General features: G+C 43.4%; 3 protein-coding genes and 1 long non-coding RNA gene across 14 annotated transcripts; 2 read left to right on the top strand and 2 right to left on the bottom strand.

The window, feature by feature from the left end:
• Nucleotides 1-13: 13 nt before the first annotated feature.
• LOC112288434 (uncharacterized) lies at nt 14-4216 on the top strand. Of its 4 annotated transcripts, none has more exons than XM_024532592.3 (2): nt 14-217; nt 945-4216. In XM_024532592.3, the coding sequence occupies exon 2, from the start codon at nt 1157-1159 to the stop codon at nt 3884-3886; it is 2730 nt and encodes a 909-aa protein (XP_024388360.1). In that variant the 5' UTR covers nt 14-217; nt 945-1156; the 3' UTR covers nt 3887-4216. The 4 variants fall into 4 exon arrangements, with proteins under 4 accessions (XP_024388360.1, XP_024388358.1, XP_024388357.1 ...); XM_024532590.3 differs by having other exon boundaries at nt 14-308; nt 949-4216; XM_024532589.3 differs by having other exon boundaries at nt 14-308.
• On the bottom strand, nt 4198-8238 carry LOC112288435 (ABC transporter G family member 26). Its single transcript, XM_024532594.3, has 10 exons — nt 7703-8238; nt 7327-7505; nt 6937-7223; nt 6686-6841; nt 6407-6590; nt 5970-6290; nt 5647-5853; nt 5195-5557; nt 4970-5077; nt 4198-4843 (listed from the first exon to the last, which is right to left on the bottom strand). Exons 1-10 carry the CDS (start codon nt 7971-7973, stop codon nt 4598-4600), a joined length of 2322 nt encoding a protein of 773 aa, XP_024388362.1. The 5' UTR covers nt 7974-8238; the 3' UTR covers nt 4198-4597.
• Nucleotides 8239-9122: 884 nt separating this feature from the next.
• LOC141045924 (uncharacterized) lies at nt 9123-14676 on the top strand. Of its 8 annotated transcripts, none has more exons than XM_073537204.1 (5): nt 9123-10118; nt 10258-11204; nt 11392-12190; nt 12366-12907; nt 13116-14676. In XM_073537204.1, the coding sequence occupies exons 1-3, from the start codon at nt 9805-9807 to the stop codon at nt 11880-11882; spliced, it is 1752 nt and encodes a 583-aa protein (XP_073393305.1). In that variant the 5' UTR covers nt 9123-9804; the 3' UTR covers nt 11883-12190; nt 12366-12907; nt 13116-14676. The 8 variants fall into 8 exon arrangements, with proteins under 8 accessions (XP_073393305.1, XP_073393304.1, XP_073393300.1 ...); XM_073537203.1 differs by having other exon boundaries at nt 13104-14676; XM_073537199.1 differs by having other exon boundaries at nt 12366-13241; nt 13510-14676.
• A 480-nt stretch (nt 14677-15156) lies between these two features.
• On the bottom strand, nt 15157-17833 carry LOC112288409 (uncharacterized). Its single transcript, XR_002971549.3, has 2 exons — nt 16876-17833; nt 15157-16703 (listed from the first exon to the last, which is right to left on the bottom strand). It is a non-coding gene; the product is annotated as an uncharacterized LOC112288409 (long non-coding RNA).
• Nucleotides 17834-18075: the final 242 nt, after the last annotated feature.

Below are 18075 nucleotides of genomic sequence, written 5' to 3'. Positions count from 1 at the left end.
CCTTTCCTCTTCCTCACCGTCGTCGTCGCTTTGCATACACAGTGAACTTATATGATCGAGTGTTTCCCTTTTTCTCTTTTGGCGATCCTCGCATGTTATCAAGCTTCCCGTGATTTTAAGACGAAGGGAAATTGGCGCTCCGCATCCCGTGCTCTTTTTCTCTATCCGAGAATTTCTGTGTGTCAGGAAAAACTTCGCTTCGTCTGCTGCAGATTGAGTGAGTTTCTTCGGTTTCTTAAGCGGTGCAGGCTTGTTCGTAGTCTCAAACGGACCGGTTGTTCTTGCTTTGGTGTTTCAAATTATATAAGGTAGTTACCATCCATTTCCTTTGATGCTAGGATGTCTCACAAGTCGGTGGTGGAGCTTGCTGTACTATATCCTACCTCGTGTAGGAATCTTGTGTGTGTGTGATCGTTGTGAAGTAGCCTGGGGTTCGTGGCGTCTCTACTCTTAGTGAGTGCAGGACTGGTAATCATCGAAGGCGGAAAAGTTTCCGACTCTCTGTTGCATGTACCGCATTGGAATAACGTCAATTGGCGTCTGGATGTTGGGATTGTAGCAGGTGTGTTTGATTTTAGGTCGTGTTGTTCGTCAATGTCTGGTTAGAATTTGTTCGCGGACGTTGCACCAATTGCTCCGATGATTTCTGTCTGGTTTAGTCAATTTTGATTGATCGTACGGTCGTCGCGCTGCAGTGCTACTTATTATTGCATTCATTTCCTACCGTCACTTGGATGCATTTATACGTCACCTTATTTAGAGGTCTCGCGAAATTCGAACTTTCGAGGTATCTATTTCGGCTGCGTTGGATATGTCGAGACTTTATCGACAGTCTTTGTTGTGTTTCTTGCTTGAATTAGACTTGAATGCATTTTTGTGTGGGTTTATCTAGCTCATCATTTGCGATATTCTTGTCGGTTCTAATCAAGAGTTTTTTGCGTCAGGAAGGGGTTTGAAGAATGTCAAGAAGGTGGGTATGTAATCCAAGTGATGTATCTAATTCGCGAGTAATGCAAGATCAACCGCGTGCATGTCGCCGGGCTCATTGACGTTTGCGAGCACAACACAGTGGTCGTAGTATCGCTGCTGCAGCTCCTTGGTATGACCCCCTTTGGCGAACTGTGACATTTTCCAGGCCATATATATTGCCGCCAACATGTTGAGAAGGAAGAACTCCAAGCTGGTTTCAGAAAGCAATAGAGAAACTCTCAATCAGGACTTACTACGGACTGACGAAGAGGATGAGAAGAAAAAGTATGCGGTTGCGAAGACGTCCAGAAACGCTGTTGCTCTCAGTCTGGGAGGACTCTTCGTCCTTTTCATATTTTTCACCCCTTTGATATGGCAAGCTAGGCAATTTATGTACCAAAAACATGTAGTTCCACTACCAGAATCGGCACCTCTGAACAAGTTTTCGCAAGAAAGGGCAATGAATCACATCCGAGCACTTGCGGTTGACATTGTTGGCCGGCAGGAGGCAACTTCTGGTCTTGCGAAATCTTTCTCATATGTCATCTCATTTTTAAACGACATGAAAGACAGAGCTAACTCTGATCTCATCATCGAAATAGACGACGCACTCGTAGATGGCTCATTCAACCTCAATTTCTTGGGGCACTCTGTCTCCAACTTTTACAAGAATCATCGCAATTTGGCAGTGAGGATTTCAAGCAAAGATGCTCAGGAAGGAGATGCAACAGTGCTTGTAAATGGGCATCTCGACGGTCCTTTGGGGTCTCCTGGAGCAGCAGATTGTGCTTCGTGTGTGGCAAGCATGATGGAAGTGATGAGGTATATTGTGGACACGAACTGGATTCCGCCAGCCCCTCTGGTTTTCCTTTTCAATGGAGCAGAAGAGGTGTTCCTCTTAGGTGCACACGGTTTCATTACTGCTCATCGGTGGAAAGACTCTATCGGAGCAGTCATAAACATTGAAGCGTCTGGCGCAAGTGGTCCAGATCTAGTGGTTCAATCCGGCCCTGGGACATGGCCTGCCAGAGTTTATGGTGAGAATGCTGTCCATCCCATGGCAAATACTGTCGCTCAGGATGTCATGCCGCTTATACCTGGAGATACTGACTACCGAGTATTTACAAAGGATTTCGGTGACATTCCCGGCCTGGACATCATTTTCGTTCTGGAGGGATATGTATATCACACTGGTTATGATACGGCTGACAGAATTTCACGCGAGAGTTTACAAGCGCGAGGGGAGAATCTTATTGCGTTGCTGCAAGGGTTTACTACCGCACCGGAGCTGAAGAATGCTTCAGTAAGAGCCGCACATCCCGACCTTGTGGAGAAACGTCCCATATTCTTTGATTTTTATGGAATGTTTATGATCAGCTACTCGCAGACGGTGGCTCTGGCGTTGCATGCCTTGCCATTGTTCTATGTGCTTTTCTTCCAAGGAATGCGTTCAACCTCTGAAGGAGCACCTGCTACTGTTGCTACTCGCATGAAAGCCATTTTGCGGGGGGTCAGTCTCCAATTTGTTGGAAGCTTGCTCAGCTTCATCCTGCCCGTAGTGCTTGCCATCCTACGTCTCACTGTCTCAAAGTCAGCGATGACATGGTTTGCACATCCTTGGATATCATATCTCATGTTCGTTCCCGTCTGTATTGCTGGCTTTTTGATTCCGAGAGTGGGTCTTTACGGAGATAATCATAAGCCACTGACCGAGCAAAAAGAAAAGGAATTGGATTGGAGCGCTCATTGGGGAGGGATAGCTTTAAATGCGGCGTTAGCTATCTTTTACAGATCGCTTGGTATCAGTATTGGGTACATGAACTTCTTCTGGGCCTTCTTTATGATACCAGCGCTGTCGACCATGCGGTTTTGTCAGAGATGGTTTGGGAAGGACTCACTTTTGGCCGCAGCTGGATACATCTTGCCTGGATTGTTGCCCGCCGGGTACATGTGCTACTACTCAGGAATTACTATCCAGTTGATGACAGAGAAAATGGGGATGAGTGGCACCTTCCCCCCAGCGATCTCGTTTTACGTCTCTGATGTGATTCTAGCGGTGGTCTTTGGGATTTTTGCTGGCGCCACCGTGGGTCCATTGCTGCCAGTTCTAGCAAGGTGGATTGGCAGGCCTCCAGTTCTCCGTTTCCTTTTCTATGTGAGCATATGCTCAGCAGCCCTTTCCTCTCTGTTATTCCCTTACTCTTTCCACGCTCCGAAACGGGTTATTTTGACGCATGCTTACCAGACAAACGGTTCAACTGAAGTGCTTGCATCAGGCTACACATTCGCAACAATCGACCCAAACCCTATGGATTTTGTGTGGAAGCACTCACCAGAAGCTATTCGAATGCTTCACATCCATCCTCAAGATGCGAGCTTGTCGAAACCCAACCCCAATGTTTTTCTCGCCTTGTATCCAATTTGCACCCTCTTGACTCTGTCTCCAGAGATACCAACACTACACACCACTGTCCGTGTGGCTACACCATTGCCCTATTTGCGAGTTGTGCAACAAAACCTCGAAGAAGGAGACGCACAAACGAATAACCCAGCAAGGCGTCGCGTGCACCTAGAGGTACACATGGGAGCATTGGAGCAGGTATGGTCTACAGTAATGAACATTACGGGCCGGCTTGCAAGCTGGTCCTTGGCGGATCAGGAGCTCCCAAGTCCAGAGAGCGTAGATCAGAATGGTGTGCCCTCGTACTTTTTACGCTTGTCTGGGAAACCTGCGGGAGGAGTCTGGCAGCTTTGGGTAGAAACTGAAGCTTTCGAGAAGCTCAGTATAGACCTTGCAGTGCTCGACCAGGTTGTGGATGACACGACGGCACATCTTTCCAGAAGTTTCCCACCCTGGGTGGCTTTGGTGGCTGGCTCTACGTATATATCAAGTTACTCAGTCTTGGTCGGTTCATAGCCTACTTAGGTGACCGGAAATGTGTGTATAACATTTCTCACTTCTGCTGCTGTCGGAGCAATCCGGTGAACATCTGAATTAGAGCATATTATTCCAATTACAACGTTTCGTAGATAGCTCTGGATTTGATAGATTTAATAACTTGAATCGGTTACCATCTGTGTTTGCATCGAGAACAATCATGTTCTTATTCTTAGGATTGACCAGCATAGTCCAAGCTTGTAGTTGATCACATTACAGCAACATTTTCAATTGTTAAAAATTTCAACTTCTTTCCCGAAAAAAAAGAAAAAAAGAAAAAAAAGAAAAAGTGCTGTTTAATTATTTAAATTTTTTCATGGTTCGAACTTTTTCCAGTTCCTTATGTTTTACATATTGCTCGCTAGCGATCGCATTCTGACTTGTAAATCGAACAAGGGTACCTATGACTATACAATGAGACCTTGCTCTCGTGTTTTGATCGAGTGTGGAGTGTCAGCCTCAAGCAATGGTAATCTCAATTACTGTTGTTACTTGGTGGCCCTGCTTTTATGGTGGTACATCTGTGAAAGCATTCAGTTCAGCACTTGCTTCAGAAATGTAGGAGCAAGAGTTTTTTTTATCTATGCAAGTGGATATTCATCGACTTGCAATTTCTCTATCTTCGTGGATGTGACCAACGCTTCAAGCAACGGTAAACAATGTGCGTCTTACTGTGCACAGCCTGCAGCATTATACTCTGTGGAGGCTGAAGTAGGATACGAGACGGTATACGATTGCCATGAGCACAAGCACCCAGGCTTCCTGCACTCCTGAGTTGAGCTTCAACTCATGTAGAGCTGGAGAGGTTGAAATTGGTTCACATCCTGTGGCGCAGCTATAAGTCTGGTCTGGAGTGTATTGAACCTTCTGGAGGAGTCGATAACCATAGTATACAAAGGACAGGTACTTTATCCATCTCATGAATGGTGGCATTTTCTGCAAGCGTTGGCGACCATGGCTTGTGAGCAGGGCGTTCTCTTCAGACCTATTGATTGTTGTCATTTTATTTTTGTCGATAAACAATTTCTAAAAGCTGAGAGTTGTATTGGTTAGAAGGAGTACCCGAACGTAGTATCCTCCAGCAAGGAGGAATATGAGAAGGAAGATCGATGCTATCACTCCGGCGGATTTCAGGCTCAACGTCGCTGCCCCAAACATCTCTCCAAACCCCTGTCAAGGTATGAGTCCAACACAACTGGCACGATTCAGAATGTTTGTTGAGGCTTTGAAGCCAGAATCTTAACCTTCAAAGTATTGGGGCTTCAAATACTAAGCCGGTGGACATGCCTGAGCCGTGATGCCGATCAGGAACGTCGCAAGCAGGGTATAGAGAAACGCCTCCAGACTCTTTCGTAGACCTGCCATGAAGTACAGGATTCCTATGAAGAGAGTCGGGTAGATGAGTTCGGCCAGGCCATCACAGATTGTGCTGCTTAAATAATACGCGCTCAATCGGTACATGTCGGCAGCTCTCTCCTTGGCTAGGTACTGCCGCTCCATGGGGAATGTCATCAGTGTTGTCCACATTGAAAACGTTGTCCAAAAGATGTTTATATAGAATAGTAAACCTTGCTGGTCTTGAATGTTGGCATTTGTTTCGAGCTTCCCCTGCCACCAGAGAAGGCCAAGAAGCGCGGACACTCCTATAGCCTGCTCAATCAAGGGTGAAATACATTGAGGTTCGTTCTGTTAGCACATTGGCAGTCGAAGATTCGTGAGATGAGGTGTGGATTTCTGACCTGCACAAACTTCAGGGCACTGAAGTAATCTTTGCGACGCTCCGTCCATGTTCGTTTGAATAGTATGAGGAACTGACTTCCCCAGGAGGATGTCCACCTTTTCTTCGCTCTTGTAGCCCGCCCGAGATCCTTCGAGATTGTCGCCATCTGGTGCAGAGATTGTTTCTCTAGTGGCTCTACCAAGGACTTGTAACTTTTTCTCAGGTACTGTTTCAAACCACAAGGATTAAGACATGAACAATCAAAAACTGTGACTTGTTGGATTGATCGCCATCTGCTTCATGAATCGAAAATTCAAATGGCGATTGGGCAGATTTGCATACATCAAGAACAAACTCCCGCTGAGAATCTGCATCGTCGTTTCGAAGTTGTGACATGTGCCGAGTGATTCTAAGATTAATCCCACTTTCAAGATCTTCAGGCACTGTAATGTCGTTAGTAACGCCCGTGGCCAAATCAAGAAGAAATTCTGCTGGGTTCATCGCGATTTGCGGTGCAATACTGAGAGAGCCAAAGTACTGCATTGCTTCACTTGCATATCCAGAATATAGAGGATAGCCTTCCGAAAGGAGTACGAGTTTATCGAACATGTGAAACATGCGACTCGATGGCTGGTGTATTGTCGTCACAATTACCCTGCCTGCCTGTATCGAAATATTGAACTGTCACGATTGAACTATCACAATTTGAAACCTTTTAATGAAGCTTTGATTCATCGTCGACTCAAGGATCCCGTAGCAGATTTGGAAGTTCACCATACCAGAGCATTTTTTTGCAGGACGTTGAGAATTTTGAGAGCAGTCGCAGAGTCGAGTCCGGAAGTTGGCTCGTCCAAGAAAAGCAGTGAGGGTTCCACGAGAATTTCATAGCCAATGCTAGTGCGTTTTCGCTCACCCCCTGACACTCCTCGTATGAACGGCCCTCCAATACTCGTGTTTTTGCACCTGAAGTGAACAACTAGTGAATACGTGTGAAGATCAGTTACAAGTTCGCATCGCTTGGTAAAGTAATGCATTGTGCGTGATTGCAGTCGGAGTACCTCTCGAGACCGAGATCGATGAGAACGGTATCGGCTCGTTGAATCTTTTGAAGCTGGCTCATGCAGCTCGGCAGTCTCAAGAGCGCAGCAAACACCAAAGTCTCCCTTACTGTGAGCGTCGGAAAAAGCACATCATCTTGTGTTACAAACCCCATCCTTCACACAAACCCGATGTCAATTTCATTGTACTTGTGATCCAGGTCACGGTTGATCAAGAGCAGTTGGGTCTTACTGGATAAAATCCTGCATACCTTCTCTTGAGTGCGGTTGAGTAAGGGCGACCATTGTAAGTCACCTGGCCAGTCACATTCTTTTGATGCGCCAGTCGTCCGCCCAGAATGTTGAGAAGAGTCGTCTTTCCGCTCCCACTGGCGCCCATCAAAGCAAGCATTTCCCCTGGAGCAACCGAGGCGGTGATGTCGTTTAATATCTTCTTCTCCGTTGATGGGCTGTGGCGCACTTTGGCAAAAGATTTCAGGCGCGTGGCCCATGCTTGTTTCACTGGTTTCAGTTCCACTTTGTAACTCACATCTTCAAACTGTACGCATCATGATTAAGTGGGACGATCAGAGTAGATAAATGCTTTACTGCACTGCAATGGAGGAGCCGTTATACATTACTGAATGTGTGGGTGAACTCACCTTTAGAATTATAGGAAGAGGGGGTCCTGCACCAGAACGGCCGATGAAACCGCCCTCCACCGGATTTATTCGGAACTGCTCATTATCCGTGAGATCAGAGTTGCTTGTATTTGGGCTGTCGCCATAGTATTGCTGCTGCTGATGATGATGATGATGATGTTCGTTCATGTCCTCGATCTCTAACAAGCAAACATTGACACAAGAGAACTGATTGAGTCATAGCTGAACTGCTATTTCATAGGATTCTATCTCTTCTCTTGCGATCCAGAACTTTGAATCAGAGTTTGAGGGGTTCATATATGATTGTTCAAGACCGTTGATGCCCCAATTGCGTTGTTGACAAGATGTGTCCTGCTCATAATTATCATCGTTTTACCTGGATTGAATCGAAGTTGGGGGATCATGCCGGACTCGGGGATGTGGACGCTCGTTCGGCTGTTGGAAAGATACCCGAAGACCTGATGATCAGCATCTCTCCCGGCGTCCGATTGGATCTGCACCTCGTCTCCAACACCACCAGTGTCCAGGTTTTCGACGTGGCGACTCGCTTCACCTCTCATTGGATCACTCCCACTGAACCTCGCCGATGCTTTGCTGCGTCGACCCATGATTTTCACATCCTCCATTTCCAACCCAGGCCGCTTCATCACAATTCAGTGCTGCGAACAACTTCAGCAACGACCCTCAGGAAGCAGGTTAGAAGTGGAACAGCACATCTGAGAGGAGGCTTCGCACGTGGATTGAAGTGGGGGGCTTGAGTGACATGGGTAAATATAGATATATATTCAATCGCCTCTCCTTCACCTCCAACTGCAGCCACGGCGTTGTTCATAATCCAGGAACATGTAACTTGATTATATACATGAATATATGTCAAGTCGGGAGCTGCGCGAGATGGCGATGATGTTGACGATGGTGGTGATTTGACTAGAGTCGCCTTGACCAACTCAATGACTACGTTGCAGCAATCAGGCATGCCCATGGTGCGCACCACCTGCAGCCAAATCCCTGATTCTAGCTATCATCAAGTTGTTGTGCACCTACCACCACTACTAATGCATGCGTGCATGCCTCGTTGTTTTCCCTTTCCATCTCAGGTTTTTCGGGGCACCAGCCAGAAATTCAGATTCCTCGCTGGAACTGTCCTAGATTCATAACATCCTCATCGCCGACAGCGTTGACTGCATTCGGCGAGAGATCAATGATCTCCATCACTTCAAGTGGAACTGGAACTTCTTTTTTTTCTCTTTTTGTCGTGTTTTCTTTGAAAATATGGGGAAGGTTTGCAGATTGGAAACTTTGCTGTGGTGTGCATTGAAGGACGGCATTCAACCACGATTTTAAAATCTGTGTGTATGAACTTAATGTTATATATATATATATATATATATATCTGTTATTTTTCTTGTTTCAGGTGGTAGACAATTCATGGCATTCACAGTGCATGGTTTCATGAACTGTGCATAATGTGAAGTCAAAGTGTAACGCAATAACGAGGTCTAAGTAAATCAAACAACTGGGGAAGCTTGTAAAGTTCAGATCAGCTGAAGTGGACTATTTATTTAGTTCTTTAATCATTTACGTTGTTATTGGCTGGAGCTTGGGAAGTCTGTTGTGTTGAAGTTATTTCTTCAGTACAATGTTCGTAAAAAAATAATAATAATAATAAATTAAATTAAATTAAATTAAGATGGATTTTAATGACTATTTAATAGTGTGGTGCAAAGAGGGATGTGACTCCTCAATAATGTAAAACGTTCTACGTCTTTCCAGTTCTCTGCTCTTGATTCATTTCACTCCGATTATCCTTCAATCTGTTGACTGAAACCTAAAATATGCACATTCTTGTACACAAAAGATCATTAGTACAAAAACCAATTAACTCGACCTTTGGATTAGGCATTTTGTTAGCGCATTCAATATTTCTTCTCTATGGTATCAAACGAAGCAAGTATTATCACATCCATTAGATTGAGATTGCCAGCATAGAAATTCTTTTTCTGAAGATGAAGAGAATAGTCATAGTTCAATTGTTTATATCCAAGACTCTCCCTACAGTTGTAAACGTGAAATATGAGCATTTCCAGAACAGAAGGTCAGGTTATGGATAGATCTGTCACTTTTCGATGTGTTAATATATGCGCTATTTACTCACATTTCCTGCTTTTGCACATGATTCGTAAAATTCAATTTGAATGACAAAAACAAAGTCCTCGTTTTTTCCTTTCTCCTAAATTTTATCAAGACTTTCCAAGCATCATAAACCTAGAGTTTGTGGATCTAACATCATACTTCTCAATCCGACAAAATATTCTAATTAACATGAAGATCATTTGAATTTAGAGATAATTCCCTTCCTATTGTATCACTTATTTCGATGATCAAGCTGCAAAAGAACTGACTCTTCAAAGAGACAACCATGAACAACTGATACACGTTTCTAAGAAAAGGATTCAAAATCACCCAAATCCTAGAGAAATGGAAACAACAGCCAGCACGAGTAAAACCCTAATTAACCCGTTAAGCGAGACGAAGCAAATGCTGATGGATCCCTCCACAAGATTGGATCATCTTCTGCCTCCGCAGAAAGCAAAACTGTTTTTGAATGCCGATCTGAGCGACGTCGATGCAGCGTGGTCGAAGCTTACCAAAACAGCACCCAACGATCGGACAGCCAAATTTCCGCAGTGGAAGCCGTCCATGTTCGACGATGTCGACCAAAGAGAATACCACGATTATTTCCCTATGCTCATGGAAATGAATTCCACTGAATTTCGCTGCGTTGCCTGCAGGTAATTCCGTTTCCTGGTTTCTACTTCTCATTCTAGGTCTTCTACTCAGTTTTTCATTATGAAACCACTTCGTAAAAAATCTAGTGCATTTTGCTCGAGTGTCCTGTGATCGTTTTCCCGCGTACCGGTGAACTACCAGATGTGTTATGAGCGAAGTGGAAGGAGGCGAATGTCCTACCCACCAACTCCCACAACTCGCACACCACCTGAAGGATTGGTACGCAGCGCCGGCGATGAACTACCTCCCGCCGCAGGTGACGAATCTGATCGCGGGCGCTGGAGGGCTCTGGCTGTGCGAGGGCGGAAATCAACCCCGAGCAGCCATCGAACACAGCCAAGACGTGCCCTATGCAGATGCGTGGGAGCCCGGCATGTTTGAAAAGGACCAAACCCTAATGTGCGTCACGAACCCTTTGACGAAAGAGTACTGTTATCTGCCCCCTTTTGCCTACCGCCTCGAGCAAATATCCGCCTTTCTCCGAATGGTGGACTGGGATGACACCATTCCTCGCCCACGTGGTAGAGAACGGATGCCGAGGGGCACACGAAGGGCACCGACATCTCCGGAACAGAGCTCCGAAACCCTAATTCCATCAACACCGACTCCTTCCGGGTCTCCTTCCGGCGACCGGGAGGCTCACAACCCGTTCGCGGAGCGGAAAGAAAACGACGGAATTGGAAAGAAACCAGGGTCCGCGAGGACGGGCCGGGCCCGGAGCCTCTGCTCCTGGGGGCGACTGCCCAGGAGCCCGAATTGTACCGGGGGGCCAAATGTGAGCCCGGTGTGGACGTGGAACCCGAGGGATTCAAATCATTCATCCCCATGCATCCGTTGTCACACTGAGCTGTGTGCCACGAGGTTCAAGCACCCGCGGGAATTCTCGGGTTCGTTTTCGCCCGCAGCCACGTGGCCCTGCTCCGCTGGGTGCACCACGGGTCACGCCCCTGCCACCTCGGAACCCCCTCTCACCCAACTGCAACGTGGACAACGAAAGGATAAATGGAGTGTGATGAGGAACGCAATGCCAGTTCTCATCCATCCGGACTACGCTGCCCCTGGGTCTCCCAAACATGTGCCTCGTTTAAGTACGTGCCTAGTGTTGGTTGAGAAAAAAAAATAACAAATAAAAAAAAAATTGCAATGTGTTAGTATGGATGAATGTATTTCATCCTTATAGTGGATGGAATTTCAATAAATCGTCCACACCACTTCACTTCTCACATACATCCCAAATATTTCATCTCTTATTTTCTAAAACTTTTTTTTTGTTAGCTATAGGCAACCAAGATTTTAAAGATGACGAGACCGTGATCTTAATGGATTTAAATGGCCATGAAATTGGATTTGGCCATGTTTGGAAACGCAAACCTGGTGACATGATGGATTGGAAGACGCTCAAGAGCCACGAAACAGCTGTAGTTATTACTCGAAGTATAATAGATGTGGATTTGGAGTGGGAGCAAGCAGGGTACTTTGGGCAGAGAATGAAGAAGAAGAAAATAATTGGAAGTAAGGATGCAGGAAAAAATAACATGATGTGTAGTCTACCCATACGATGGCCGTCAAGCCTTTTGTTGAGGCCATTTGAAACAAACATAGCTATGAAATGTCAAATACGTATAGACCATTTTGAAGGTCGAGATGATCCATCATTTGGATCTCCTCCTATAGCTCAAATGCTAAGAGAAATGCATGATCCAATAAAACATCCGGAACGGCGACTTAGACATCCAATCAACAACATGTGTCATCAAAAATGTTGATATGGAACATCAAAGAGATATATTGTGGTTGTAATGGGATATCATTGTTTGAAAAAGGTGAATATGAATCTTGAAGAAAATCTTGTTGTCGGGGTTTACGAGTCTTTTGTAAAACAATGGACATTTAAAAGATTAACCAAAAACCAATGTAAACTCATGCCAAATAGTCAAGGTAAAATGGGTGTTGTTCTTTTGGGTGAATATCGTCATGACATGGCCATCATTTTTGGAGGATTGGCCATTAATTGCAAACCCGGAAGAGAAGAAAAAGATGAATGTTTTGAACCAACAATCTTTTATTGTCCCTTGTAATTCTCCTATTACTTTTTCTAAACTTGTTTTGCTATTTGTGTCAACAAAATTGCATTCACACCAAAATATATATATATATATATATATATTTATTTCAGTTTAAATTTTCTAAGAATTGTACATATCAAATTCCTATTTGATTTTGATTTTGATTTTTGGAATGAATAATAGGTACTCACATAAATGGCCAAGCAAACAATTTGTGTTTCATGGACGGAAGATTGATCCCACAAATTGTCATCAGTTGTTCAACTATGAAATGTGGCCCCCTATAGCAGTGCAACCCTTTCGAGAGTCGAATCAGTATTCAGCACAAGCAGTGACGAGGAAAAAGGCTGGCTTCCCTGAGATTGCTGAAACAATCTACATTGTGAACATAAATCTAGATGATGAAATGGTGCCAACTGGGTACTTTGATTTGCTTTCTCAAATGCCTCAAAACCATTTTTATGAATTCCTTGCAAGTGCCACCATTTTCACCCCACAATATATGGAACATGCTTCTGGAAAAGGTCTCATTGTTTTCAAAATGGGACATAACCCAAAACTAGTTATTTATGATGTGTCTTGGGATTGTTGGTTTACTACAAACTACCCACTTCAAGAGGAAGGCCAACAAATGAAACATTGGCAACTTTGTGATGGAATTTGGACACCAAATTGGAAGCAACGAAGTGGAAACAATGATCTCTTGTTACTTTCACCTCCTTAAGGTGATGAATAAAATAATAAAATAACTGACAGTTTTTTTATTACTGTAAATTGCACTACATGATAACCAAATTGATGAAATGGATGGTGTTGTTCATGAAATATACATACACAAATATAAGATTTTAGATTGCAATAAAGATTTCAAATATATTTATGTAATACCATTTTTAATATGTTTTGTAAAAAAAAATCAAGATCATGACTCAGAACCGGGCTAGAAAATGTGGATTTTGTTACATGAAGTGGTCAAGAAAATTAGAAAATAAAGAAATATATTCCATTCTTCAGAGAAGATGTTTGAAATACCAACACATGACTCTCTTTTTTTGTTAAGTTAATACTGTGTAAAATTTATTTCTTTTTTAAAATGTAAAAATAAAGACGATACTAGCATTATTAAGTTAAACAACATTTTCATTATAAAAATATGTTTTTTGCCAAAAAAATTACTTTTAAAAAATATTATCACATTATCTTATTATTTTATGAAAAATATGATAAAAAATTTAAGTACATTAATCGAAGTTTAAAGGAACCGTGAATTTTAGAATCAACATTATAAGGTTTCAATACGTGCTTCTCTTTCTTTTATTATTTGCAGACAAGAGAAACTATGAACATTGTAAACAACAAACTTGTTGCCTATTACCGCGGTGTACCGTCTTGACCGCGGCCATAGACGCCGCAAGTTGCCGCTGGTTGCCGCAGAGTCTCCTTCGACGGCGGTCCATCGCGTTCTGCCAGAGCACGTCTTCAGTTGCTCCGTCCAGTCTTCAAAACCAATGGTGGGTGGCACGCGACCCAACAAATTTAATTGTACCCACAAAACCTTTTTCTCTCTTTTCATCAATTCACTACAGTTTCTGAAGCTAATGCAGCGCCCATGTACCTCAAAACCGGGAAAGAGCCTTGCGCCGTAGCATCGCCAACGCTGGCGCCTGTTTCCCATGCTCGCAACGTGAACGACTTCTTCAACGAAGAATTTGCGGTGTAGGAGAAATTTATTCAACAAATTCAAAACCCCAAGCACACCCCTAAGGCTTGTTTCTCGAAGTTATCGAAGCCACCACACGGGTCAGATCGCCTCAGCTCACTCTCTCCAACTCAATCTTCAACAAGGACTGACACACAATTCTCGTCTGTTCTTCGAAATTGACGCTTTCTGAAGCGAGATTGAAAGGCAACCTATACGGAAGTGTAATCACAATCTGTGACCTCGATTCGCAAACCCAGACCTCTTACACACAAGATTTCAACGATGAAAATAGGCAACCAAACTTCCATCCACCGAAGAAGAAGAAGACGAGGAGTGAGACAGGGGAGAATTTGATCCTAGAAACCCCAACCCCAAAAATAACATTGAAGTCGTGTAGTCATTTCAATTCAGTGGGTACATTGATATTTCGATGAATTGAGCAAAAAACTTTTAAAAAATTAAATTAGTTAAGACACATAAGTGTTGACGTGGGTCTTCATCAATAGATGGATTCAAATCATATTGGCTTTATGGCTACAAAGTTCGAAAACTTTCAGTTTTGATGGTAAGGTTTTTTGAAGTTAATATCATTCCTTGATATGTTTAAACTGTTATTAAGTAATGAAGTGTCGAGTTCTTTTCTTGTGATTCTTTGTGATAAGAAAATTAATTCCAATATTCCAACACTAACGAATGAATCATGTTCATTAACGTTTTTAAATATTAGTGTTTAAGGACAAGGAAAATAAAATTTGTAATTAGTTATTGATAAGAAAAAATAATTTGACATTATAGTGTTAGTCATGACAGTAATCATTTTTTTAATAACTAAAAAAATCATTCAACTCAGCAACAATGTTTTATAAGAGTTAATTTCATTGTGTTCTTATTTTAAGTATTCGAAAATCTACCCATTACATTCTTTGTAAATTAATTATTATAAAGCTTTAAAATTTACAAAGTTATCATTCTAGAATTGAAAGTTTTTATTTTATTTTTATTTTTTTCTTTCTTTCTTTCTTTTGTTATTTGAAATACATAATTCCATTTTAAGAAATTACTCTCCTACATTACAAAATAAGTCAATGTTATAAACAAACATATGTTTCCATGTTTCTCCAAAATCGTTATTTCATCAACATGAATACACATCATATAAATCATTCTTTCTTGTGCATCTTAAAATTTTGACATTAGTAAATGCATTTTCTCCTTTCCTTCTTTCTGAAGTTACTTTCTTTCATTGACCAGTACATCTTCCACATGCATCAGTGCTTTAACTTTAGCAAACTTTTACTAAAACCTTCTTCCGAACCGTACATTAAACGATGACATTGGTATCATCCGATGTCGGCCGAAGCAACGAGAGTTGTTGGCCGAGGTAAGAAAAGCTTCGGAGTGAGAGTTGAAGTTCCTCGTCACGTTGAAGCTTCATTAATCCCTCTCACCGAAGTCTCAACTGCTGCTAATTGCGTTCACCGTGAAGACTCGCAAGCTGCTGCTGCTACACCGACACACCAGTTGCATGGACTAGAAAATCCATGCAAATTCTGCGCTAGGTCCTCGAGAGATCGGCCGCTTTGAAATCTACGATTAGAAACACGGACTGTCTTCGTGATTGATTCATCAAAGTTACAACCTGCCTGCGATTTGTAGCCCAAGATGGGGGAACTACAAGTAGCTTGTCGGTGCTACTGAACCTGGTTCTGAACTTGGTTGTGGTGATTCTAGCGAGTAGGGAAACCCTCTCAACTCATGATCTCGGGTTGGAAACAGCGAGGATTGTGAATTCGGTGTTGGTTTCGGTGAGTACGAGAGAACGTAGAAGGATTGTAAGCACCCAGTTGCGTCTGTGGACATGACATTTGGCGAGGCGACGGAGGCTGTGATTTCGAGAGCTACAGTCCTTGGCAACAATGACCAAGGGGATTGGTCTCGAGAGGCGGTCACGTCTTACTTCGAGGGCATGAACCACTTTTCAGCTACAGAAAATCCGTGCGTTGATAGTTGTTATGGGATCCAGGTGTTTGTAAACTTCGCCGTTCAAGTAACATGCAGCAGTGGGTTCCCAAAAAGAATACAAAAAAATGTGATGAATTCTTCGTGGACTGCGGCGATTGCTTCACCTAAGCTCTAGATAAGTAGAGGTTATGGTTGGATAAGTGAGACGCAGTATCTTAATGGAGAGAAGGGCGGTGTTCAAAACTCTTCGGGTGAGATGCTTCAACGAATCAATCTTATCAGAGAAACCCGTGTAGAGTCGCGTTAAGTTGTCGAAGTTGCATTGAACGCAACTTCGAAAATGGGTGGAGCAACTGTCGGACATGAACGAAGCTCCGGCAACGTCCCAGCCCGTGCCAGCGTTGACATACTTCAATATCCCGTTGCCAGAGTTCAGCCATATGGTTCGAGGCAGTTGTGCAGGCCGAATGGAGATTTGCAGGGTGTTTGGTCAATTGCTACATGGAAATGTCTAGATCCTGAGAAGTTGGATAATACTGGCCCCAGAAGTGTTTGAAGTCACGATACCGGCAATTCGTAGGAGAAAAAAGTTGGAGTTCCGCATTACTTAGACTCTATCGTGACCTCACTGGGTCGTATCAATTCTCTCCAGTATTTCATCAGTCTTCAGAAAACTTACCATTTGCAAGAAGCAAGTCAACTGCTGCTGAAAATATTTACGCTGAAGTTCATTTGAGTGCACTACATTTTTTTCATCTTCTAACTTAACCTTTATGTCTGTATGGGTCAAATTTTGAAAATGCTCACAGAGTACGCGTATATCGCTTCAGAAGTTGACAAAAGCGTTTCACAAATACCTGTGATGAAGAGAAGTAATCACTGGGTCATCATCTGCGGACAGGAAGACAAAAAAGAGAAAAAGATAACATTCGGCAGTGATGTCAATGACATTATCCTCAAAGTCTTCTTTGAAGTTGGGTACAAACAGCACACACACACAACACCAATCTCGAGCTCTTCCTCAATTACCTTATATTTAGCGTTATCTGGCAGAGTAACGTGCGTGTTGTAGCTACCATCCTCCTGTGCCTGTGCGTTGTGCTCGCTCTTGATCACGAGGTCTCCATCTTCGACCTAGACTCGCCTACAGGGTTAACATGACTAAGATCTATCTTTAGTGCCCGTACCATACCGAGATTGGATTACAGCAGAACAAATTGATGCGCATGAAGTAGACCACTATCAAGAGTAGCGAAACAGTAGACGGAAAAGCTACCTAGCTTGATAGTGTGGATGGTTTGTAATTCCCCACCAGGCAAACAAAGCACTTCTCTCTCTCTCTCCCAAGGTATGTCCCTCGCTCTAATTTGAACGCCACACTCCCACAGGCAACCAGACGCAAAGTACCTCTGCAAAGAACTGAACAAAACTGTGATCCTTGTCTCCTTTTCGGTGCGACTTGGCATGTCAAAATCTCATCCAGCGTTTCCGTCCCGCTATCACGCCCAAAGACGTGCGGCAGTCGATTGTGCAGCTGAAGAAAGGACCAGCAACGAGAGGGAGGGAGAGAGAGTGATAGACAGATATATATATATATATATATAGAGAGAGAGAGAGAGAGAGAGAGAGAGAATTCAACATCGACACGCAGATCCACTGGCCAATACAACAACAGATAGACCCAGTTGTCGGTGGGCACTACTGGAGCTACAAACGAGGTCAGCGTTGCAAAGGGGTCCTGGAAGCTCCCCCCCTTCAAAACTCACAATTTAGCAACTCGCAAAAAACAACGCATGGATAGAAAACGAGGTTAAATCTCGGAGACTCGCACCTCGGCACACGCACGAACGCTCTGAACCCCCTCAAACTCTCTCTCCGTTCTAAACCTTGAGATTCAAACAAGCCAGCCTGCCTGCCAGCCAACCCCCTTTCCAAGACACCCACCCACTCGGCCCTTCCTTCCTTCATTCCTTCCCACCCCTGTTTTTTAATTTTTGCTTCAGGTAAATTCCAGCTTCTTTCTATGAAAATCCTTTTTTCTGCTCATGTTGTTGCTCGAGACAGTAGCTTCATTCGTTTGTTTGTTTGTTTGTTAGTGAGACTTTTGATTGTCGAGCGCCTTTGACGTAATTCTGACACCCGCCCTGAAGCGTCCCGGATTGTTTAGTGTCGTTTTTTAATGCACTTTTACGTTTCCTGTCAATTTTTGTGTTGTCTATTATTACACTA

Source organism: Physcomitrium patens, chromosome 11 (assembly GCF_059467195.1).
Source record: "Physcomitrium patens ecotype Gransden chromosome 11, ASM5946719v1, whole genome shotgun sequence".
NCBI classification, from domain to species: domain Eukaryota; kingdom Viridiplantae; phylum Streptophyta; class Bryopsida; order Funariales; family Funariaceae; genus Physcomitrium; species Physcomitrium patens.
This window is presented reverse-complemented; position numbering and strand designations above follow the sequence as displayed.

What these genes read in the sequence shown, in the direction of transcription:
- LOC112288435 (XM_024532594.3), bottom strand. Translation starts at nt 7,973, where the DNA reads ATGAAGCGGCCTGGGTTGGAAATGGAGGATGTGAAAATCATGGGTCGA. An exon ending in CTCTTCCTATAATTCTAAAG is followed by an intron (nt 7,224 to 7,326) that starts GTGAGTTCACCC and finishes TGATGCGTACAG; the next exon opens with TTTGAAGATGTGAGTTACAA. An exon ending in TGATCGGCATCACGGCTCAG is followed by an intron (nt 5,078 to 5,194) that starts GCATGTCCACCG and finishes ATACCTTGACAG; the next exon opens with GGGTTTGGAGAGATGTTTGG.
- LOC112288434 (XM_024532592.3), top strand. Translation starts at nt 1,157, where the DNA reads ATGTTGAGAAGGAAGAACTCCAAGCTGGTTTCAGAAAGCAATAGAGAA.
- LOC141045924 (XM_073537204.1), top strand. Translation starts at nt 9,805, where the DNA reads ATGGAAACAACAGCCAGCACGAGTAAAACCCTAATTAACCCGTTAAGC. An exon ending in TTTCGCTGCGTTGCCTGCAG is followed by an intron (nt 10,119 to 10,257) that starts GTAATTCCGTTT and finishes GTGAACTACCAG; the next exon opens with ATGTGTTATGAGCGAAGTGG. An exon ending in CAAACATGTGCCTCGTTTAA is followed by an intron (nt 11,205 to 11,391) that starts GTACGTGCCTAG and finishes TTTTTTTGTTAG; the next exon opens with CTATAGGCAACCAAGATTTT.